This window comes from Pan troglodytes, chromosome 16 (genome assembly GCF_028858775.2).
Source record: "Pan troglodytes isolate AG18354 chromosome 16, NHGRI_mPanTro3-v2.0_pri, whole genome shotgun sequence".
Taxonomy (NCBI): domain Eukaryota; kingdom Metazoa; phylum Chordata; class Mammalia; order Primates; family Hominidae; genus Pan; species Pan troglodytes.
In genome coordinates, this window is record NC_072414.2 from 24,410,023 (window position 1) to 24,435,403 (window position 25,381).

Here is a 25,381-nt window from a genome sequence, read left to right on the forward strand (position 1 = left end):
ATAGAAAAAATGGGATAAGATAGAGGCAAGGAACATACATTCAGGGAGCAAGAAGAAACACTGAGGAACTAATAGAAATTGTGCTTATCAAAATAAACTTACCAAGGTATGGTACCAATTCTCCTTTTTTTGTTCAGTCCATAATAGAGTTCTTAATGCTTTCAATTTTTTCTTATTAATAGTTTTCCTAAATATATTTTATTTGTTTGTTTGTTTTTTACATGGTGTCTCGCTTCATCACCCAGGCTGGAGTGCAGTGGCGCGATCTCGGCTTACTGCACCCTCCGCCTTGTGGGTTCAAGCAATTCTCCTGTCTCACCCACCTGAGTAGCTGGGACTACAGGTGCCCGCCACCACACCTGGCTCATTTTCGTATTTTTAGTAGAGACAGTATTTCACCTTGTTGGTCAGGCTGGTCTGAACTCCTGACCTCAGGTGATCCACCCGCTTCGGCCTCCCAAAGTGATGGTATTACTTCTGTGAGCTACTGCATCTGGCCCTAAATCTATTATTTAAAAATCCACCTGTACAATTGGTATTCACAGAAATCTCCCATATATGTTACTATTTTATTCTCATAACTCTCTATGCCAAGTATAGATACATTATTGATGTGGAAAATTAGATCACAGAGATAAAGTGACTTTCCCAAGGTCAGTGCAGAAAGGGAAAAGTGAAAATTTGAAATTGTACCTGAAGAGTAAGAGCAAAGGGGTTAAGGAGTTATTCATAGATCTTTGTGCCTCAGAGGTCCTTACTAAGAGTTTTAATCCAAATGGTTTGGTAAATTTGGGGCGACAGGTATAACATGGCTTATGTGATGCTTAGAGTGTTTTGGAACCATCAAGATCTTTGCAATGGCATCACAGATAACAACCCCATCATCTTGTAAAACATGGACATGTTGGGAAACAATGTTTTAGTTCAGTCATTGAACTGACCCAAACTTCTGTGTTCATATTTTTATAGACCTCATAATTGTTAAGGTATAAAGAAGCATCAGAAGTTTTGTTTTTGTTTTTAATTACAAAGGAGTTAGGATATTCCTAACATCCAAAGTGAATTAAAATAATTCACTTTGATGTGAGAAAGAGCTTCTTGTCTTAGGGACACTGGTGAGGTGAATTCACAACTATGGGTTGTTTTAATTGAATTACATCCTCAGAGCTTTAGTTTTGAGCTCTGAATCTACAATCTGTATTTTGCAAGTAATCAATGGTATTTATTTAAGTGCTCTTGGTAAAGATAATGTGAATAGAAAAATCTGCTTATTTCTAGCATAAAATTGCTTATTAAGCAAAATAATAGAGCACTGCAAATTAACTAGTAAAAAATTGAAATCTTTAACTTTCACACCTTCATTTGATATTTAGTGAATATTTTGGGGACTAGCTTATATGTAATTTAGCTCAACTTTTGTTTAAAATAGGAAACTGAACTTTGAAAATAAGTACTTCTAAAAATATTTTAGAATGCAAGATAGTTTTCATGGAAACTTTCATGGAATCATATTCTTTATATTTTAGAATCAAGGTATGTTCCTACTTGGTACTTAATCAAGAAAATACCTAAATCAAGAACCATTCCAAATGGCTGTTTATTAAGTGTGATGGTTTACTAATGTCAACAAAAGTGAAAAAAATTATATTGAAGTATAAACTATAAATAATCTTGTTTAACATATTTATAAATACATTTTTGCCCATATTTGTATTTTGTACCTATTTATATAAAAAACAAATATTATTATCTTTTGTACAAATATTTTAAGATCTGGCACTTTTTTAGCACCCCAGAAAAATATTTTTCAGGCTCTCAGCTGATGCTGAGAAAAGTCAGTCAGTCTCACATATTACCATAGATTAATATTGCCTATCTTTGTCTTCATATAAATGGAAGCATACGGTATTTATTTTTTTCTGGCTTATTTCACTCAAAATTACATTTGTGAAATCTATTTATGTTATGGACCAGTGATTCATTCCTTTTTGTTTTGTGTAGCACCCTATTGAATGAATATGGAGCTTTCCAATCCATTCTATCCTGATGAACATCCAGGTGTTTCTGTTGAAACTGCTGGTCATAAATTATGTGTTTAAATTTAGTAGATAATGATAATTATTTTTCTAAAATAGTTGTATCAACTTAATAACTCATTCAAATATGTGAAGACCTCCTAACAATCTAAAAAGATGGACTTCCAATTTCAAATAATAAATACAAAGATTAAGTACTTGAAAAGGCAGTATATGCACATTTTTAAACATAAAAGATTGAGTTAAATTTTGAAAAATGTCGGCCGGGCGTGGTGGCTCACGCCTGTAATCCTGGCACTTTGGGAGGCCCAGACGAGTGAATCACGAGGTCAGGAGATAGAGACCATCCTGGCTAACACTGTGAAACCCCATCTCTACTAAAAATACAAAAAATTAGCCGGGCGTGGTGGCGGGCACCTGTAATCCCAGCTACTTGGGAGGCTGAGGCAGGAGAATGGCATGAACCCGGGAGGCAGAGCTTGCAGTAAGCCGAGCTTGCGCCACTGCACTCCAGCCTAGGCAACAGAGCGAGACTACGTCTCAAAAAAAAAAAAAAAAAGAAAAGAAAAGAAAGAAACATGTAACTAAGAATCTCATTTGAGCTACATGTGTGAAAATATTTCTTTTACATTACCATATAACACAGATTTTGGATATGACGAGTGCTGAACTGAGGCTTTTCACTTGATATGCATTACAAATTAGAATTTTTCACTCACAAAACATGCTTATGACAATTTTACATGTGAATAGAATTGTAAAAATTGCCTTAAGAGTTACTGAATAAAATGTTTAAAGTACCTCATAGGATGAGGAAAAAATGGAAGCGTTAACAAGGATACAGAGCATAAAAGAGAAGAATAAGAGTTCAAATAAAATCGAATGAAAAGGCACCATCTTGTGTACTCTGTAGTTATTTGTGTATGTGTGCTGTTTTTCATGACTTGGAGCACGTTATTTTTGGACAAGAGTTTCCATTCTATCTATGGATATGCCAGAAATTTCCTATTTTAGATCTTCTAGTCTCCAACTCTCAAGATAAAAAACAAAAATCATTAAAACCTCTGACTCTGATATTGAATGCCTGCATAAAAATCTCCTCCCATCACCTTGCAACAGATGACTTGCTCATACACCTTTTTGACTACCACTCCCCATCAAGGGTTCTCTCCTTCGAGACTACAGTAATTCTCTTTGTATTTCATATTATGTGCAAACTTTACTTTCAAAGAGTTGTTACCTATATTAATGTATTTACATCATTCACTGAATATATTTTCTCTATCAGTAAAATTGGTTTAGATATCTTGTATTAGGATAGAACACATCACAACTTTTCCCACCTTTATGATCAGTTTTTTTTTTTTTTTTTTAGTCGGACCGTTTTTCAGTTGGTGACTGTCAGAAATGAATTAAAGTTTTAAGAGAAGAATAGGTAAGGGTAAAGAGAAGGGTGTCCTTATGTATCAACTTTGCTTATTTAGTTTTTTCAGGTTCAACAAGACCCTCCTCTCCCTTCAAGGAAGATGATTCCTAGGCATGTTTGTTACTTCTATCAAAACAGCTGAGTTTTTTTTTTTTCATTCATATTGTTAAAATACCAATAGTGGAGCGAAAAATGCTTCACCTGGGACTGTCCCCTGACAGGCAGTGCGACGAGGTCAGGCCCGCGCCCGCCGAGCCCTAGGGCCGCTGCTGCCGACGGCCATGGAGGACGAGCAGCTCTACAGTTTGGAGGGCTGGGCGCCGGTCCGGCAGGGCCTCTTCGCCGATCCCGAGAGGCACCGGCTGCGCTTCCTGGTGGCTTGGAATGGCGCGGAGGGCAAGTTCGCCGTGACTTATCACGACCGCACCGCGCAGGAGCAGCAGCGGCGCGAGGGGGCCCGGCTGGGGCTGGAGCCCAAACCCAAGGCCGCCGTGTCCCCGCCCAGCTGCCGTGTCCCCGCCCAGCTGCCGTGTCCCCGCCCAGCTGCCGTGTCCCCGCCCAGCTGCCGTGTCCCCGCCCAGCTGCCGTGTCCCCGCCCAGCTGCCGTGTCCCCGCCCAGCTGCCGTGTCCCCGCCCAGCTGCCGTGTCCCCGCCCAGCTGCCGTGTCCCCGCCCAGCTGCCGTGTCCCCGCCCAGCTGCCGTGTCCCCGCCCAGCTGGGCCAGCCGGCTCTCGGCCGCAGGGTTCCGCGGCGCGCGCCGGCAGCTAGCGGCGCTGTGGCCGCCTCTGAAACGCTGCTTCCCGCAGCTGGACGTGGGCGGCGGCGGGGCCTGGAGTCTGGGGCTCGGGCTGTGGGCGCTGCTCTGGCAGGCGCGCGCGGGCCCCGGCGAGGCGGCGCTGCAGGAGCTTTGCGGGCAGCTGGAGCGCTACCTGGGCGCGGCGGCCCACGGCTGTGGCGGCGCCACCGTGCGGCACGCTCTCTTCGCGGCTAAGGGCCGCGCGGCTGACTGCGAGAGCCCCCGCGAGTTTCGGGAGCGGGCCCTGCGCGCCTGATGGGTCGGGGCGGACGCGCGGCTGCGTCAGGTAAGCGAGGCCGGGCCGCCGGCGTTTGTCCGCGCTTGGGTGGCCTGGGACCCTGTGGGAGGCTCCCCCGGCGCGGAGAGCCCTGGCTGACGGGAAGGAGCAGGCGGGCGGAGAGGGCCACGGGCTCCCCAGTACCCTCACCTGCGCGGGATCGCTGCGGGAAACCGGGGGGAGCTCCGGCAGGGCCTGCAGAGAGGACAAGCGAAGTTAGAGCCTAGTGTACTTGCAGCTGGGAGCTGGGCTAGGCCCCCAACCTTTGCCCTGAAGATGCTGGCGGAGCAGGATATTGTAACGGGAATTGCCAGAAATACTGCAAGCAAAACTGAAAACAACCCATCCATATAGGAAAGAATAACACGGACTAAACAATTCTAAGTCTGTGTATGAGGGGACGTCGCAAGTGGGATAAAATGGTTTAAAGGAAGAAATGGCTTTTAGGAGATAGGGTGTTTTGTTTTAAGTAATATAGACTTGGTCAAATGGAAAGCCGGTAGAAAGTGAACTTTATTCATCAGTTTAACCGCATTAGTGCTCTTTTAAGCTTGAAAGAGGTAGTTTGAGAGAGTAATTATTTGAGTGGTAAACTTACTGAACCTAAGGGGACGGGGAAGTACATTTTCATAGAAGGGTTTAGGAGAAAGTATGCCTTCTAAACCCACACCCACGGTTTACTAAGCAGAGCCAGGCTGGAGTCTCGGCTCACTGCTCTTATTAACCTGAATGATATTTTTCTGTGCATTCTTTTGAGGAAGGGGAGGTGAAGAGAAGAATTCAGCCTAAGCTAAATATAGAATAAACTTTCTAAATTAAAATGGTTTTATAAAAGGAGCTGGTTAGTGGGGTCATTTTTGTACTATATGTGTAAATGTCTACACACCCACTTAACGTGTTGATTTCACTTTAGACTATGAGGAAACCACGGGAGTTTCAGGCCAGTCAGCTTTTCATCTTCAACTTTATCACTTTCACCTTAGGATACGACGAACCCACCGGAGTTTCAAAAATGGTATCATTTTGTATCAGACTTGTTTTTTACACACTTGGTTTCTCACAGAGATAGGTGGTTTCTCCTTAAAATCGAACATTTATATGATGCATTTTACTGTAGTTACTATCAGAAAAGTTAGTTTTCCCAAATTTAAGTTCACTCTGGGGTACTATAGCGTGAATGTAGTTCATTCTGTTGAGCTAGTTGTTCACGTTAGTGTAGTTCACATATTTATCTGGAACTCAAAAATGAGGGGTTGAGAGGGGAAGCTAAAATTCAAAACATGTCCAAATATATAATTTTAACATTTTACTTTATATTTAGAATAGAAAAGCAATTGATTCTAGAATTAGACTAATTGCTAGCGTTGCTAGCATATATAAAATGAAGCTGAATGTTTTAACTCTGGAATTTTTCTGAATACTCTAAGAAATAAGGCTGAAATGTATCACTTGCCTTAAGTTTACTTTTGCATGTGTGTTTTAATTTTGTTCAGTGAGGCTTTCACTTAAAAAAAAAACCATAATATTATTACCTGGATAAAAAATACAGCTGAAAGTAGATCACTTTATCTTTAAGCAGAAGGATGGAAATAGAAGAATTTAAGAATGTATTGGTTGAAAAACATCTATATTATTTGATTTTTATTTCTCTTCTTGTGGGAGTAAAATAATTTCCAACCAAATCAGTGCACCTAGATTATACACTGTTCAGTTTGTTTTCTGCCCTGCAGCACAAGCAATAACCAGCAGAGACTGTGGAACCACAGCTGAGGCTCTGTAAATGAATTGACTGCTAAGGACTTCATGGGGATATTAACCTGGAGCATTAAGAGAATCAACATGCTAAAGTACTTGGAGACAGCTCTGTAATGTTTTATGAGGTTTTTTGTTTTTTTTTTTGAGACAAAGTCTTGCACTGTCGCCCAGGCTGGAGTGCAGTGGCGCCGTCTTGGCTCACTGCAAGCTCTGCCCCTCAGGTTCACCCCATTTTCCTGCCTCAGCCTCCCCAGTAGCTGGGACTGCAGGTGCCCTCTACCACGCCTGGCAAATTTTTTGTATTGTTAGTATACACAGGGTTTCACCGTGTTAGCCAGGATGGTCTCGATCTCCTGACCTCGTGATCTGCCTGCCGTGGCCTCCCAAAGTGCTGGGGTTACAGGTGTGAGCCACCACGCCTGGCCCTTAGGAGCTTTTAAAAAGGAATACAGCCTCATAAAACCTTTACAGTCAGAAAAGTCAAATGAAAAAATATCCACACCTCAAACCTTCTTTCGGGTCCTTTTCGCTGCATACTTAGTGCATAGTTGAGATTAAATTTTGTACTCTGTCTCTCCATTTAATTATAAAAGTCTCCTTTTTTTTTTTTGAAACGGAGTTTCGTTCTTGTTGCCCAGGCTGGAATGCAATGGCACTGTCTCGGCTCACCGCAACCTCCGCCTCCCGGGTTCAAGCGATTCTCCTGCCTCAGCCTCCCCAGTAGCTGGGATTACAGGCATGCGCCACCACGCCCAACTAATTTTGTATTTTTAGTACAGACAGTGTTTCTCTATGTTGGTCAGGCTGGTCTCGAAGTCCTGACCTCAAGTGATCCACCCGCCTCGGCCTCCCAAAGTGCTGCAATTACAGGCATGAGCCACGGTGCCTGGCCAAAAGTCTCCATATTATTAAACAATCTTCAGAAGCACAGTGCTGAATGACTACAGTAATAATATTCTGCCATGGATATATCATAATTTACTTAACAATTCTTGTTTTATTGGGCATTTTTGGTGGAGGATGATGACATTTTCATATTTAATCAATATTTTAAATTGATGTATTGAAAGTTGAGAACATGAAGGTTTCTTTTGTTTAGTTTTGTTTGTTGGGTATGTATTACACTGTGCTGACTTGAGCTTTATTCACATTTGCTCTCTAGGTTATTCAAGGACACGGAAAAGCCAACACCATGGTAGCATTAATGAAAGTTTACCAAGAGGAAGATGAAGCCTACCAGGAATTAGTTACCGTGGCAACCATGTTTTTCCAGTACTTACTGCAGCCATTTAGGGCTATGCGAGAAGTTGCAACTTTATGTAAGCTTGATATTTTGGTATTTTTTTTTTAATTTTTATTTTATCACATTTACTATTTGTCATATATTATTTCTTTATTTACACTTAATGTTCAATCTCTGTACTTTGTTTGGGTTTACTTTTATGTTTATTTACTTATTTATTGATAGAGATGAGGTTTTGCCATGTTGCTCAAGCTGGTTTCTAACTCCTGAGCTCAAGCAGTCTGCCCACCTCGGCCTCCCAAAGCGTAGCATTACAGGCGTCAGCCACTATGCCTAGTTCACCCTTATGTTTAAATATTGAATTTATATTTAAAATTGATAGAAAAGACATTTATGTTGGTCATCTTACTACCTTAAGATTCCTACAGATTTTAAAGAGTTAAGAGTTTTTTTCTATCGATGCCTTTTTTTTTTTTTTTTTTTTTGAGACAGGGTCTCTCTTTGTCAGCCAGGCTAGAGTGCAATGGCACGATCTTGACTCACTGCAACCTCCTCCAGGTTCAAGTGACTCTTCTGCCTCAGCCTCCTGAGGAGCTGGGATTACAGGTGTGCACTACCATGCCCAGCCAGCTGTTTTTGTATTTTTAGTTAGAGACAGGGTTTCACCATGTTGGCCAGGCTGGTCTCAAACTCCTGACCTCAAGTGAGCCATGCGTCTCAGCCTCCCAAAGTGCTGGGATTACAAGCGTGAGCCACTGCGCCCAGCCTGATGAATTGTTTTTGATGTGATATTTATTTGCTTCAGTTGTTTTCCTCTAAGGACTCATCCAAATTTCTTAAAATAGGATGAAAATTTAAATAGCAGGACCCTAGATTGTAATTCAGTAACTTAAATTTTAGTAAATGCTGTTATCGCTCTTGCTTCATTGAGCCATCAAACAACCGTGTGACACCATTCAGAAAAGGCATTCTTATTCCAGTGTTACAAATGAATCTGGAGTCCAGAGTTGTTAAATATCTTACCTTGGGTCTCAACAACGGGAATCAGAAGACACCTAAGAGATCTCTTCATTTCTGCCCCCTGCACTGGACCATCTTTCCACATATAGTCTCATGCCCCCTGCCAGATGATTGTACTATAAAAATAGTATCACATTTAGATGAAACTTATGCCACTCTAACCTGTGGATAAAGTTGTTCTGTTCTTTATTTTGAAAGTCTATTATTTGGAGAGTCTACTTCTTGCATATATTTTGCTTTCTTCTGTTTTTTTTTTTTTTGAGATGGAGTTTCGCTCTTGTTGCCCAGGCTGGAGTGCAATGGCGTGATCTCAGCTCACTGCAACCTCCACCTCCTGGATTCAAGCGATTCTCCTGCCTCAGCCTTCCGAGTAGCTTGGATTACAGGCATGTGCCACCATGCCCGGCCTGGCTAATTTTGTATTTTTTTAGTAGAGACGGGGTTTCTTCACGTTGGTCAGGCTGGTCTCGAACTCCTGACCTCAGGTGATCTGCCCACTTCAGGCTCTGAAAGTGCTGGGATTACAGGCATGAGCCACCGCACCCGGTCTATATTTTTCCTTTCTTTAAGTAACAGTTGTTTTAAGATACCATTCACAGATTTTATATATATATATATATATATATATATATATGATGTACAATTCAGTGATTTTTAGTATATTGAAAGTTGCACAATGGTCATTACTATGTAATTTCAGGACATTTTCACCCCCAAAAGAAACCCTGTACCCATTAGTCACTGCCAACCCTGGGCAACCACCAATCTACTTTCTGTCTCTGTGGATTTCCCTACTCTGGACATAGCAACAGCATTATTCAATACGTGGTCCTTTCACTCAGCACAGTGTTTGCAAGGCTAATCCATGTTGTAGCAAATATCAGGATTTCATTTCTTTTTATTGCTCAGTGATATTCATTGTATGGATATATTGCATTTTATTCATCAGTTGATGGACATTTGGGTTGTTTCCACTTTTTGGCTATCATGAATAATTCTGCTATGAATGCTTGTGTGTGAGTTTCTGTGTAGACATATCTTTTCATTGCTCTTGTGTACGTACTGAGGACTAAGATTGCTGTGTCCTATGATTACTCAGTGTTTAACCTTTTGAAAGACGCCAGATGGTTTTCCAAAGTGGGTGCATCATTTTATATTCCCAAAAGCAGTAAATGAGGGTTCCACTTTGTCCACATTATCACCAACACTTGTAATTGTGTGTCTCTTTGGTTACAGCCATCCTAGTGGGTATGAAGTGGTATCTCGTTATGGCTTTGATTTGTAATTCCTTGTCGGCTAACTTGTACATATTTCTTATGCTTTGTAGAAGAAAAATTGCCTATTGGATGACATAGCAGTACATGTCTTAGTTCAGGCTGTTATAACGAAGTACCGTAGATTAGTGGCTTATAAACAACAAAACTTTTTTTCTCACAGTTCTGGAGGCTGGGTAGTCTAAGATCAAGGTGCTGGCAGATCCAGTGTCTTGTGAGGGCCAGTTTCTTAAGTTGTAGATAGATGACTGTCTTGCTGTGTCTTCACATGGTGAAGAGCAGAGAGAGAGATCCTGTGTCTCCTCTTCTTTTTATAAGGGCATTAATCCCATTCTTGAGGGCTGCACCCTCATGACCTAATTACCTCCCAAAGGCCCCATCTTCAAATACCATCACACTGGGGATTTAGGCTTCAACATATGCATTTTGGGGGGACCCAAACATTCAGTCCAATACCAGTGCATGTTATAAGCATGAATATACAGATACGGTCTTTTAGGTGATTATATTACATATCCCTAAAAGAAATGATAACAACAGCTAACACTTAAGTGCTGTGTTCCAGGCCCTATGCTGAGTGCTTGACAACACAGATCACTCATTTAAACAATTGTGTATTATTATTAATAGAGAGGCATAAGTTGACAACATTCCTCTCTAGAAAAAGTTATTCTAGGCATGTGAAATGAAAGTAGGTTTTTTTTTTCCCCCTTTATGCCCCAGAGTGTCCTTTTGTCTTCCAGGTGGTGCTCAGCTTGGAGCCTTATTCATATGCAGTAAGGGACTGCTGAATGAATGAAAATTTAACTGACTGAGTAGTAGTGTAGTTAAATTAATCCATGTGACCAATTTCCTTTCAATTTCCTAATGGGTCAACATAACTATTAGCTCTTAGTAAGATAATTTTCTCTTCTGTCTGTAGAAGTCCTTGGATGAGGATGACCTAGGTCCTAGAAGGGTAGTTGCCCTGGAGAAAGAAGCTGAAGAATGGCCCAGACGGGCTGAAGAAGCTGTTGTCTCTATTCAAGATATCACAGTGAATTATTTTAGTTAGACAGTAAAAGCATTAGCAGATGATAATCTAAAAAATGCTATACGCAGATACGTGTAATTGATTGTCATTTTATTCAAATACCATTTGAGTCCCTCTTACGCACTAGGCACTGTGTTTTCTGGGTGGCGAGAATTCAGTGTCAAGCATTAAGAGACATTGTACAGTCTGGTGAAGGGAGAGAAATCTTAATTACCTATTCACTGAAGCACATGGAAAATGGCAGTGACAATAAATGGCACAAAGAAGAGAGACATGGGGCTCTGAGGGTCTGTGAGAGAGAAATTGGGCTTGATCAGGGTGGTCACTGAAGGCCTCTGAGAAGTGGTGCTTGCCCCAATATCTGAAGGGTAAACAGAAGTTGAGAGAATAGAAAAAGTGAGGAGTGTTCCGGGCAGAAGGAATAGCACTGGCAAAGGTCCCCTGGCTTGAGGGAAGTTGGCAAATAGGAGCTTACAGAAAACCTGCGGGGCTGGATCGCAGAGAGTGCAGGACAGTGTGGTATGAGGGAGAATGCTGGCAAGACAGGCAGGGATCAGACTGTGCAGGGGCTTGTGGGCTGGGTGAAGGACTTTTTTCAGTCTTAAATAATTGTTAATAAAAACACCAAATAGGAAACAACTTAATGTCTGTCAGTTTGTTAAGTTATGGTACATTCATAAAAGAGAAAACTACATAGCTATTAAGGATGATTCTTGATTTTTTTTTTATAAATGGCAAGAGTTTCTGATATATTGTGCAGAATCAACAAGATATAAAGCAGAATGATGATCCTGGTTTTTTGGTCAAACTATCCATATGAGCCTGTCTGTCTAGCTAGACATAGAAACAATATGGAAGCAAGTGTGCCAAAATATAAGAAGCAGTTGCCTCAACTAGGTGAGATCATGACTTATTATTGTCCTTTTAAAAATTGAATACCTAAAATTGTATATTAATGACCATGTATTATTTTTATAATAATAAAAAAGTTAATAAAACAAAATTTCTTTTAAAAAAGATGTTCTGCAGGTAGTATGGAGGCAATAAAAAAAGAATTAGCTCATGATCAATGTTTCCCTTTTTAATGAGGTGTAATTATATTTTATTTTTATAATCCAACAGGAATGCAAAAAGAAATGGAACAGGATGTGAAGAGATTTGGCCAGGCTGCCTGGGCCACAGCAATTCCCAGGTTGGAAAAACTTAAGCTAATGCTAGCTCAAGAGACTCTGCAACTCATGAGAGCGAAAGAATTGTATTTAAATCACAAAAGAGCTGAAATTCAGGGAAAGGTAAGACAAAGATAAACGTAACTTTGTTTTAAAAATACACTTTTATTTTATTTTATTTATTTATTTTTTTTGAGACGGAGTCTCGCTCTTTTGCCCAGGCTGGACCGCAGTGGTGCAATCTCGGCTCACTGCAAGCTTCTCCTCCCGGGTTCACGCCATTCTCCTGCCTCAGCCTCCCGAATAGCTGGGACTACAGGCGCCCACCACCACGCCCAGCTAATTTTTTGTATTTTTAGTAGAGACGGGGTTTCACTGTGTTAGCCAGGATGGTCTCGATCTCCTGACCTCGTGATCTGCCCGCCTCGGCCTCCCAAAGTGCTGGGATTACAGGCGTGAGCCACCGTGCCTGGCCCCACTTTTATTTTTAAAAAATTTTGTATAAATAAGGGATACAAGTACTGTTTTGTTCCATGGATATATTTTGTAGTGGTGAAGTTTGGGCTTTTAGTGTAATCTTCACCTGTATAATGTAATTGTACCCATTAAATATTTCTCATCCCCCCTCCCACCCTCTTACTCTTCTGAGTTTCCAGTGTCTATTATTCCACACTGTGTGTGTATACACTACTTAGCTCCCACTTATAAGTGAGACCATGTGGTAAAGCACACTTTTATTTTTAGATAGCACTTTTCTTTCCAGGCATCGTTAAAGAGCTTCTTTTCTTCACTTATTCTAACACTATCTTCTATGGAAGGTTAGACATAAGGTTTTCCTTTAGTTAAGATGTTTCAAAATACCGTATTATAGGATTTACTTTATAGTAACACTGAGCCCAGTATTGAAGTGGGTACTGTACTTGAATATCAATCCAGCAATGTTTTCAGTACAGCTTTAAAATAATCAAAGAGATACTTCACTGAAGGATCATAGACACTTAAGTTTTTTCCTATAATCTTATGACTTTAAAGCAGAAAACACCGTAAACACCTGTCTTAGTTGGCTAAGGCTGCTATAACAAGATTAAATATCACAGATTGGGTGGCTTCAACAACGGACATGTATTTCTCACAGTTCTGGAGGCTGGGAAGTCCAAGATCAAGGTGCCTGCAGATTCACTGTCTGGTGCGGATCCTCTTCCTGTCTAGTAGACAGCTGCCTTCTTAACTGAGTGCTCATATAGCCTTTCTTCTGTGTGTATGTTTGGAGAGAAAGAAAGTGATCCCTGTCTTTCTCTTCTAATAAGGGCACTAATCCCATGATGGGGGTGCTATCCTTTTGACATAATCTGAACCTAATTACTTCCAAAGGACCCACCTCCAAATAACATCACATTGGGAGTTAGAGTGTCAACATATGAATTTTGTGGGGACACCAATATGCAATACATAATAATACCTCATTGCCATTTATGTTTCTCAAAACCTAAATGTTTTTCTCTGTTTCAAGGATGAGATAAAATATTAGCATCACTAGATGAAATGAGAAAGTGTTTCTTTCCTATTTGCTTTTTTATATTTAGTATTGAACAAGGAATAGAAAATAGCTAGAATGCTTCTGAAGTTTGTTTTTAATATACTATTTATTTTAACTTATTTTTCTTTTTTCTATGAAAATAAGATGGAAGATCTTCCAGAACAAGAAAAAAATATAAATGTTGTAGATGAATTAGAAATACAATTTTATGAAATTCAGTTAGAACTATATGAAGTTAAATTTGAGATATTAAAAAACGAAGAAATGCTGCTTACTACACAGTTGGACTCTCTTAAAAGACTTTTAAAAGGTAAAGTTTATATTTAAGTATATAGATTACAATGTTTATAAATTTAAGGAAATACAGACCATATTATCAATTACTTTTTGTAAACTAACATCTGAAAATTTCCTAGTTTTCCTTCAGTAGTTTATTATTCAAATAATATATTCATTGTTAGCACATAGCAAAACAAAGAAAGAAAAATGATTATTACTCCAATCCCATCATCTAGAGATGCTTAGTGTTTGGCTGGGCACAGTGGCTCACGCCTATAATCCCAGCACTTTGGGAGGCCGAGGCGGGCAGATCACTTGAGGTCAGGAGTTCCAGACCAGTCTGACCAACATGGTGAAACCCCATCTCTACTAAAAATACAAAAATACTAAACCCTGTCTCTACTAAAAATACAAAGTCCGATGTGGTGGCACGTGCCTGTAATCCCAGCTACTTGGGAGGCTGAGGCAGGAGAATGGCTTGAACCCGGGAGGTGGAGGTTTCAGTGAGCCAAGATCATGCCACTGCACTCCAGCCTGGAAGACAGAGCGAGACTCCGTCTAAAAAAGAAAATAAAATAAAAAAGAGCTACTTAGTGGTAACAATTTGCTGTATAACTTTGTAGATTTTAAAATATGCTGATATATAAAAATATAAATTTTTAACCAAAACTACATAACCAGTTCAGTAACATCTTTTTTAAAATTTTTTAATTTTTATGGATGCATAGTAGATACATATATTTATGGGTTACATAAGATATTTTGACACAGGCATACAATGCATAATAGTCTCTTTTTCGTTTAATACATAATAATTGTCTTTCTATTTCAGAAATAATAAAAGTATCAAAATTTTAATGGCTGCATAGTATTCCATTATATGGATATACCGTGATTTCCGAATTTCCGCTGTTTTGAACAGTAGTGTAGTGAACTTTCCTTTACACATGTCTTTTTGAGTATACGACAGATTATCTCCTTGGAATAAATATCTAAGGATGGAATTATTGGGTCAAGGACAATATATATTTTACATTTTGCTACGTAATAATACAGCAGTCATCTGAGATACATTTTTCCTCACCTCCGTATTATTTTCTGATTTCTAAATTTCATACTACATAGTGGCCTTCTAGATAGGTTGTACATTTAAAATGACGCTCCCAGGCTGGGCGTGGTGGCTCACGCCTGTAATCTCAGCACTTTGGGAGGCTGAGGGGGGCAGATTACTTGAGGTCAGGAGTTCAAGACCAGCTTGGCCAACATGGTGAAACTCTGTCTCTACTAAAAATACAAAAATTAGCTGGGCGTGCTGGTGGGTGCCTGTAATCCCAGCTACCCGGGAGGCTGAGGCAGGAGAATCGCTTGAACCTGGGAGGTCGAGATTGCAGTGAGCTGAGATGGCGCCACTGCACTCCAGCCTGGGCGACAGAGTAAGACACTGTCTCAAAAAAAAAAAAAAAAAAAAAGACGCTCCCATCAGCAGAATATGAGTGTGTATGTTTCCCAGACTAATGCCATTCTTTTGCATTTTTGCTTGCTTGACAGAGAAAATGGCAATCTTCCAATTTTCATTTATTTAATTATGAGTGAATATTGAACAAAATTTTGTATGTTTACAAGCCATTTGTACTTATTTTATGAAATGCCTAGTCATAGTCTTTGTCCATTTTTCTTTGGAATATTTCCTTTCGACATTAAGAATAATATTCTCTATTGTCTGTCATATGTTGCAAATAATCTCTCCTTGTCATTTGCGTTTTCTTGCCTTTCAGAAATATTTAATTTTTATGAAGTCGTGTTTATTGATTTTTTTCCCCTATGGCTTCTGCTTTTAGTATTATGTCTGGCAATAGTCTCCTATCCCAAAATTATGTCAATATATACTTATGTTTTCTTTCAGTATGTTTATGATGTTACTTTTTAAAACATTTAATTCTTTAGTCCAGGTGGAATTTATTTTGATTGTGGTAGGAATTGAACCTTTCCCTCAAATTGTTAAGCAGTCCCAATCACTGATTTTAAAAACATTTTCCCTAAATGTTTAACATTTCTCCAGTTAAACATTAGATTGACTTTGGTCTGTTTCTGAGTTGTTCTCCTCCATTGGTTCGTGAGTGGCTTCTGCTGCTGGCTCCATACTGTTCCCATGACTGTCTTGGAGGCACTTTTTAGGGTCTGGTAAGGCAAGTACCCCCCGCCATTACTTCACAAGTTTTCTGACTATTTTCACTCGTTTATTCTTCCAGATGAAATTTAGAATCAAGTTCAAAACAAAAACTCTTTGGAATGTTGATTGTGATTTTGCTTAAAATTAGAGATTACTTTGGGGAAAATAGTGGTCTTTGCAATTTTGAATCTTCCTACCCAAGAACATGGTATGTCTCTCTCCGTTTATTTAAATCTTTTTTCCTGAAGTTCCTCCAAGTTTAATAAATTTCTTCACATAGCTCCTGAACTTTTAGTTTAATCCTGAGTATTCAGAATTTTTTTCAGTAGTTTCAGGTTATAAGCAGTTTACATATTTAGGAAAAAAATTACATTAAAAAAAGTTAATCTGGAAGGATGCATGCCAAATTGTTCATAATGTTTTTCCTCTGAGAAAGACTCAGAAGGTTTGGGGAATGAGCAATAGAATTTCACTGTTTATTTGATGTACTTGTGGAGGGTTTGAATTTGTTACAGTAAGCATGACTTTTAAAAAATCAATATGTAATCAAGATTAAATATCACTAAGGCATCTTAATAATATATTGCTTGTAGAATATAAGTTGCCTTTCTGGAGGGCAGTGTGGCAATGGGTATCAAGATCCTTAAATACTTATCTGCTAAGGAAGTGATAAAAAGTGTACACAAAGATTTATACAGAGATGTTCATCACAGTGAAATGAATAATAATGGAACATTGGAACAGCCTAACAACATGGATTGCTTAAATTAGAGAATACTATGCTGCCATTAAAATTTATCTTTTTATTTTTGGAGATGGAGTCTTGCTCTGTTGCCCAGGCTGGAGTGCAGTGGCACGATCTCGGCTCACTGCAACTTCTGCCTCCCAGGTTCATGCTGTTCTCCTGCCTCAGCCTCCTGAGTAGCTGGGATTACAGGCACACGCCACTGTGCCCAACTAGTTTTGTATTTTTAGTAGAGACGGGGTTTTGCCATGTTGGCCAGGCTGGTCTTGAACTCCTGACCTCAGGTGTGCTGCCTGCCTTGGCCTCCCAAAGTGCTGGGATTACAGGCGTGAGCCACCGCACCTGGCCTAAAAATTTATTTCCATCCCATGGAAAATGTTCTTTTAGAACTCCATTGATATGTGTAGCTATGTAAGTAGTATGTGTATGTGCGTGTGTATATATACGTATGTCTATACAGGTATATATACATGCATATACTACTTACATGTATATACACACATGCTACTTACATACATGTGTATAGTCATGTATATATACACGTGTATATGTATATTACATTTATACACATAGATTTTTTATATGTTAATAGTGATTCTCAGTGGTGGGATTACAAGTGATCTTTATTTTCCTTACATTTAAAAAAATTGAGTGCATTTTTACAAATAATAAAATATGTTTTAAACAATCATTAATACCTTTTTAGAAAAACAGGATGAAGTTGTCTATTACGATCCATGTGAAAGTCCAGAGGAACTTAGTCATTGACTGTGGTGGGGCTGCAGGACGATAAGAATTCAGAAGTGAAAGAACTCAGAAGGCAGTGCCAGCAGCTGGAGTCTGTTAAACGGGGCAGTCTGTGTCAAAAGAGCTTCTCTCCAGAGTAGAAAGGTAGGTACGCTCAGAGCGGCTTTCTTTTCTTTTCTCTTCCAGAGATTTATTCTTGTATGAAGGATAAAGAGGTATTGAAATAAGGTTTTTACCAACACAGTGATTAATTTTTTGTGTGCTTATGTACTTATCCATGGCTATAGTTAAAATGATTTTAAATACTTTTCTTAAAAATATTATTTTTTTCTTTTGGGTTTTAAGCATTTAGCAAATCTCAAGGTTTTAATTTATTCATTTAACAATTATTTGTTGAATGCCCACTGCATACACAGGCACTTTTATTTTTATTTTTTTGAGACAGAGTCTTGCTCTGTTACCCAGGCTGGAGTGTGGAGGCAAGATCTTGGCTCACTACAACTTCCGCCTCCTAAGTTGAAGCAATTCTAGTGCCTTAGCCTGCCAAGTAGCTGGGTTTACAGGCACGTGCCACCACGCCCAGCTAATTTTTGTATATTTTGTAGAGACGGGGTTTCGCCATGTTGGCTAGGCTGGTCTTGAACTCCCCACCTCAAGTGATCCACCCACCTTGGCCTCCCAAAGTCCTGGGATTACAGGTGTGAGCCACTGCCCCTGGACCACAGGTACTTTAAAAACCACAATAGGTAGAAACTCTATTTCTAATAACCAACTATAACAATTCTAAATATATTTTACTGTAAATTATTGAGTACACAAAACAATAACAGATAACAATATTCAGCTCACCTCAGATTTAATACTTAAACATTAAAGAATATCAACCTACTTGCAAGAAACTTAACAAAACCTAAGGAACATAATACAAATAAAACTTTACCTATCCAGATTATAAGCTGGATATTATAATATCCAGGAAAATATCCAGGATGTTAGAATGGCTTGAAACAGAATTGAAAATTTTTGAGCTATAAGACACATAGGAGAAATTTTAAGTTCATTTTTTTTGGATGAGACATTTATTAGTCTCAACAAGACTGAATGATTTTCTTTTAAGGTCACACATTTAAATAGTTAACAGGAGAAATACCAACCAGAATCATAGTCAAATACCCACCTACTCCCTTTCCAAGACAACTAAGATCTCAAATTGCACCCATTTTTCTCAAATTATTTCTAGAATATTTAGCAAAAGAGGCTTTTAATTTGGCATATCTTTGTCTACAATTTTGTAGTTTACGTAAAGAAAGGTAGATTAAGGGAATTTCATTTTAAAGGTGAGAATCAGAATGACATTTGTGAAGCTATGATGCCTGTGCCATCTGGCATACACGAGGGTGTAGTGCTAAATGGGATCAGAATGAGCTCCTTTTGGAAGGAAACCTTTAATAGACTGGGAAACATTAAGGGAATCTTCCCTTTTTTATTTTTTTTATTTTATTTTTTTTGAGATGGAGTCTCACTCTGTCACCCAGGCTGGAGTGCAATGGCGCAGTCACGGCTCACTGCAAGCTCCGCCTCCTGGGTTCATGCCATTCTCCTGCCTCAACCTCCTGAGTAGCTGGGACTACAGGTGCCCGCCACCACGTCCGGCTAATTTTTTGTATTTTTAGTAGAGACGGGGTTTCACCGTGTTAGCCAGGATGGTCTCGATCTCCTGACCTTGTGATCCACCCGCCTCAGCCTCCCAAAGTGCTGGGATTACAGGCTTGAGCCACCGTGCCCAGCCTCTTACTTTTAATAGAGCATTGGAAAATGAATTCTGTATACCTGGCTAATGAAGGAAATCCAGATTCGTTGCCAAAACCAAGTTTTAAAGGAATTTGCAATCCTTCACAGTTCATTCAAGGAGGCAATGGAAATTTTGATGAAGAAATTTTTTTAAATCTTTCTTAAAAGGAGTCCTTACATTGGCATTGTATCATGACTAAAGTCTTCTTCCCTCTCTCCCTTCTATGCTTTTTGTTTCTCTTTTCTATCTTTCAATGACATCAGTTTCATGGAGATAAATGGTTAAAAGATAATGATTACAACACACAGTTGAGTGGCACAAATCTTGTTGTAGTGTTAGAAATACATCAATACATTGGGATCATAAAGAGAAATGGCAAGAAAAAAAATCTAAGTTAATAACAGAAAATGCTGATTCCCACAGTCCGTGTAGAAAATACACGTTTTTTTCTGTCAGTGGAGATAACTGAGACCAGTTAATATTGTCAATTCTGTTCCTTCTGACTGAGCCAGGTGAGGCAAAATTTAGCAGATGAGTTGAGGGACAAAACTATTACCTTGGCAATATAAAAATTAATACTGTCTACATTGTTTACTAGGAAATGCATGCAAAATTAATACACTCTTGGTAGTACAGGTTGGTTTCACTTCTATAGTGTGTGGTTAATAGAAAGCTGATTCAACAGACGATAGATTCAACAGACGATATAGAATTGTCTAAAATCTGGCTGGGCGCGGTGGTTCACGCCTGTACTCCCAGCACTTTGGGAGGCCGAGGCGGCAGATCACAATGTCAGGAGATCGAGACCATTCTGGCTAACATTGTGAAACCCCATCTCTACTAAAAATACAAAAAAATTAGCCGGGAATGGTGGTGGGCGCCTGTAGTCCCAGCTACTCGGGAGGCTGAGGCAGGAGAATGGCGTGAACCCAGGAGGCGGAGCTTGCAGTGAGCCGACATCGCGCCACTGCATTCCAGCCTGGGCGACAGAGCGAGACTCCATCTCAAAAAAAAAAAAAAAAAAAGAATTGTCTAAAATTCATCGTCAGTGAGTCCATGGCATGTTTTGGAATTTATTCACTTGTTTGCCTCAGGAACAGTAGCTGTTCAGATTTGTTCTGTCTTTGATTTTGGAAATGAGGTTACCGTGCTCTGTAGTGTGAGGAAGATGACATGGCATAATTAGGCAAACGGCTAGGCATTTTCTCAGCAGTAAATTACCAGTGCCCTTACTTGCCATGATACCCACAACAGGCAGAGGCAGTTTCCTAAGGCAATCCAGGCCACAAAGAACTGTACATTTGGGGAAAACATATCTTCAAATATATATGTTAAAATCTAAAAAATTGGTTAGTATGTATTACTTTTGTGGATACTTAAACATTCCCTATGCATAAAGACCTAGTTAAAGAGATGCAGGCTTTTGGCATGTTAAATAACTCCTTGATTAGAAATCACACTACGAATAATAAATATGACTTCATAAAAATGAAAAATAATGAGATTAGTTACTATTGAACTATTCTTGCTTAGAATGCCCCTGAATTTCAGTCATTGAAATTCACTTGTACCTGGGTAAGTTACAAGTTCTTAGTTGTGCTGGTTTCTGTTCCATTGGCAATTAAAATTTTGGTAAGTTGAATAAAAGATCTTTCTAAAAAGGGAGTTTTTTTTTTTTTTCTTTTTTGTGGGGGGACGGAGTCTCGCTCTGTCGCCCAGGCTGGAGTGCAGTGGCACGATCTCGGCTCACCGCAAGCTCCACCTCCGGGGTCCATGCCATTCTCCTGCCTCAGCCTCCTGAGTAGCTGGGACTACGGGCGCCCGCCACCACGCCCGGCTAATTTTTTTTGTATTTTTAGTAGAGATGGGGTTTCACCGTGTTAGCCAGGATGGTCTCCATCTCCTGACCTCGTGATCCGCCCTCCTCAGCCTCCCAGCGTGTGGGGATTACAGGTGTGAGCCATCGCGCCCAGCCAAAAGGGAGTTCTTATATTGGCAGTGTATCATGATTAAGTTTTCCTCCCTCTTTCTCTCCCTCCCACATATATATTTTTGTGGCAGTATATGTATATGTGATTTGTGCCATTTGTGTGTGTGTAGGTAAATGAAAGTGGCATCAAGAGAATCTCACATTAAAAAAAATTTGAGATAGTACAATTCTTATGCATCATATGTTGCATAATGTTTGACTATTAAGAAATTTGCATCACACGTCTACTTATTTCATTAAACATGTTACAGTCAATTAATTTACTTATACCCTCCATTTCCTTCTTCCCCCTCTCTGGTTCTCCTGCTGCAGGGTCATTATACGTTCCTACTCACAAAATGTCCTTGTTTTTTCCCTTACTCCTGTCATTGATCTTCTGAATCTTTCCGGCGAACTTAACATGGATGTTTTGATAGAAAGCTCTGGCATTAACTCTGGAGCTGTTTTGCAAGGAAGGTTGTTCGCTTTTTCACCATTTTTTTTTTTTTTTAGGTCCTTGAAGTGTTTTCACATAGATATTTCACAAGAGCCATTTCAGAACTGAGAACATTCGGCGTGCACTCTTCCTCTTTTGGTCCCAGTTTTTATGTGTCCTACTTGAAATTATGTTTGCTCCCGTTTCAATTGTAATATTGCACTTACTCATTAGTTTTTAGTTTGAACTCTCCTGCGAGGTCTAATGTAGAGTTTGGACAAGAACACAGATTCATAATAAACCTACCCAGTCAATTTGGTATAAAGGCTTAGAAGGTGGAACTGGCCACATTTTGAATTGGAGGTAAGGATCAGGAATGGTAATGGAGAGACATAGGATTTTCTTATGGGAACAAGAAACAAATAACCTCTGGGCAGTATTAGAGCCCAGAGAGTGATAAGCCTCTTCTAACTTCAATATTCTATGTACAAATTCACAAGACTTTTTCTTTCTTTCTTTCTTTTGAGACGGAGTCTCACTCTGTAGCCCAGGCTGGAGTGCAATGGCGCGATCTTGGCTCACTGCAATCTCCCCCTCCCGGGTTCACGCCATTCTCCTGCCTCTGCCTCGCGAGTAGCTGGAACTACTGGCGCCCGCCACCACATCCAGCTAATTTTTTTGTATTTTTAGTGAAGACTGGGTTTCACCGTGTTAGCCAGGATGGTCTGGATCTCCTGACCTTGGGATCCGCCCGCCTCGGCCTCCGAAAGTGCTGGGATTACAGGCGTGAGCCACCGTGCCTGGCCGAGACTTTTAATTATGCAATGCCAGACTGCATTGCATAAACCAAAGGCCAACAGAGAGGTGACTTTTCACATTACTGGCACAAGAAGAGCCGAGATCAGAAAGCTCCAACTTAATGCAAACATAGACAAGAAATCTGACAGAAATGACTTCTGTGTCTGGTCAACTTAACATAACATGACATATTGTCAAGCGCATTTGGCTTTTTAGGTAGAATTGTCTATAAAGGTTTAACTGCTTTAGAAAATATAAATGTGAAGATTTGTGGTATTTGGGTTTATATATAAGATATTTCTACATTGAAAAGAGAGTGGAAAAGCTTGGTATAAGATTTGTAAAATATGTTTGTAATAATGCTAATGGAAGAGGTGAGAGTTGGGTGGGGTGGGGTGTGGATGGGAACATGGTTTGGGGATTGGGGAAAGGGAAGTCATGCTGTTAATAAAATAGTGAGGCATGTTGTATAAAGTGTTTTATGTCTCAATTGAAATGTTATAGAGATAAATTTAAAATAGATCATGATGGGTTTTGAATCTGATTTCTAATTTTAAAATGTTATGAGCTTTTGTTGCTTTCCTATTTCATACACATTTCTTTATGGGTTTCACTTAGACTGCATGAAATTGCAGATGCCAATTACCTTTTAACAAAATTAAATTCACATATATGTATAATTTGCATGTGTACATGGAATTTTTTATTCTACACGATATATTATTTTAAAATGGTTTTTCAATGACAAAAAGTATTTTTCTATACTTTCAGTTTTCTGGTTTGAATTTTTTCTGGCAACACTAATTTTCACCTACCTATACTCATTGATAGTATAAAATTGTACAAGTGCGTATTTTACCATGTTTACATTTGAATGGATGACTGGAGGTACATCTATGATGACTAATACTTTCTAAACACATATTTACTTCTCATATATCTGTGTAAATGATTTTAAAAGGAAGGGGAAAATAGAGATGTATCATTATGTATACTGTCTTAAAGCACATTCAGCTGCTCTCATGTTTGGAAAATTTTGAATGTGATGAATGTTTCTCTTTCAGCGCTAACAGGTTGTATATGTGAGCCACATTTTATTGCAAGTGTTTGAAAGACTATTGCAAATATCGGATATTGCCAGACAGTTGGTAAAAAGCAAATTGAGTCTATTGAGAAATTAATTCACCAGCTGAAGGAAGTACATTTGCCTTAGAGTCATCAGATATTCTACCCACCAGACTCATCTCCGAGATAGCATCCTAATGAGCTTCCTAAACCAACTAAACATAAGCAGGAAGCATCCATCAGTCGTCAAAACTGACTCTTTTCAGCCAATCAGCTGACTGCACAAACTGTATGGCATTGAGGAAAGGAAGAACATTCTGAAAGTTTTTTTCTTTTTTCATTCTGTCCTCATTCTGTTGGTTTCTCGGTTTTACGGATGCAGGATCATGCACAGAACCCTGTAAATGAGCATAGTTCGTTTAAGTATATAAAGTGCTTTCAGTGGATAAAATGAATTTTAACAGGCTTAAGTGATGTGCCTAAATGCACACAATTAATGCATGGCTGGAATTCAAAATCATGTCTTTTCCTCTGTTCTGATTGTTTCATAAATATGGGTTGTTTTAATGTGTGGCTGGAATTCAAAATTGTGTCTTTTCCTCTGTTCTGATTGTTTTATAAATACAGGTGTAGTGATTGATTTTCTACCCACCATGACAGGGAATAGGTTCAAAACTTAAAACCCTGTTTGTTTTATAATTAGGTAGACTCAAATGACAGGTCAAGGCAGGGAGGGGAGCCAGTCATTTTTACTCCCATATGGGTTTGCTCCTTCAAAGACAGGATTGGGGTAGCAGTGTCAGTTCCTACAGGTTATAATGATCTTAATGATAAACTTAAATAACCGTAACTGAATACTTATAATGTGCTAGCACTTTTCATAATGTATCCCAATAATACAAAACCTTCCAAATATTACCTTTTTGTTGTCTTTGTTTTATTTTGTTTTGTTTTGAGACAGGGTCTCACTCTGCTGCCCAGGCTTTAGTGCAGTGATGCAATCATGGTTCACTGCAGCGTCAAACTCCTGGGCTCAAGCAATCCTCCCACCTCAGCCTCCCAAGAAGCTGAGACTACAGGCATGCACCACCACTCCCAGCTCCAAATAAATATTCTTATCCCATTTTACTGATGCAGAAAAATGTATGGCCCAGAGAAGTAATGTTAAGTTTATTGGGGGATTTAAGTTGTAAAAAATTATTTTATCGAACCCTAATGTAAACTATGGACTCTGGGTGATAGTGATGTGTCAGTGTAGGTTCATCGATTATAGCAAATGCATCATTCTGGTGCAGGATGTTGACAGTGGAGGAAGCTGTGTGTGTATGGGAGTAGGGAGTCTATGGGAACTCTTCTACTTTCCACTCAATTTTGCTGTGAGCCTAAAACTACTCTAAAAAATGAAGTTTATTAATCAAGAAAAAAATTCTTATGTTTTATGAATATATGGGACAGCTATTCATGTATGTGGTAAAAATGAAGAGATTTGTTACAGTACTCAGCAGGAGTGTGTCTAATCGACTGATATTCATGTGTCACTTATAAAAACTGGCTTCATTATCAATCTATAGATTCATTTCATTTGTGTATGTTCGCTTAAGGGCACACACATGGAAACCCTTTGGTGTTATTAGAGGTCTGTTGGGAGGGCTCCTCTTTGGTGGAAGCTATGTCTGTTTCTCAGAAGTGATTTAAGCGTAAGATGTGAAATAGCACTTGTCCCTGAGGATGGAGCCAACAGAGCATAGGGGAGTTATTTGATGCTGTCTCTGAGAGACTGGAGAGAGGAATATAAAGAGCTTATCCCTTAAGAAA

General features: G+C 39.4%; 2 protein-coding genes and 1 pseudogene across 5 annotated transcripts in view; 2 read left to right on the top strand and 1 right to left on the bottom strand.

Moving 5' to 3' along the window:
• Positions 1 to 3,972, bottom strand: part of LOC750180 (golgin subfamily A member 8N-like) — a 71,651-nt gene extending 67,679 nt beyond the window's left edge. For all 4 annotated transcript variants that reach the window (XM_054666890.2, XM_063794659.1, XM_054666894.1 and 1 more), the window contains exon 1: positions 3,664 to 3,972. The gene's annotated coding sequence lies outside the window, so the exon portion shown is untranslated. The remainder of the gene's footprint in view (positions 1 to 3,663) is intronic.
• Positions 3,744 to 10,880, top strand: LOC104002242 (WASP homolog-associated protein with actin, membranes and microtubules-like; annotated as a pseudogene).
• Positions 10,881 to 11,619: 739 nt separating this feature from the next.
• LOC134806997 (putative WASP homolog-associated protein with actin, membranes and microtubules-like protein 1) lies at positions 11,620 to 25,130 on the top strand. The gene is made up of 6 exons (XM_063794662.1): positions 11,620 to 11,756; positions 11,982 to 12,151; positions 13,710 to 13,875; positions 17,466 to 17,650; positions 21,781 to 22,066; positions 23,566 to 25,130. The coding sequence occupies exons 1-4, from the start codon at positions 11,642 to 11,644 to the stop codon at positions 17,525 to 17,527; spliced, it is 513 nt and encodes a 170-aa protein (XP_063650732.1). The 5' UTR covers positions 11,620 to 11,641; the 3' UTR covers positions 17,528 to 17,650; positions 21,781 to 22,066; positions 23,566 to 25,130.
• The last annotated feature ends 251 nt before the right edge of the window (positions 25,131 to 25,381 follow it).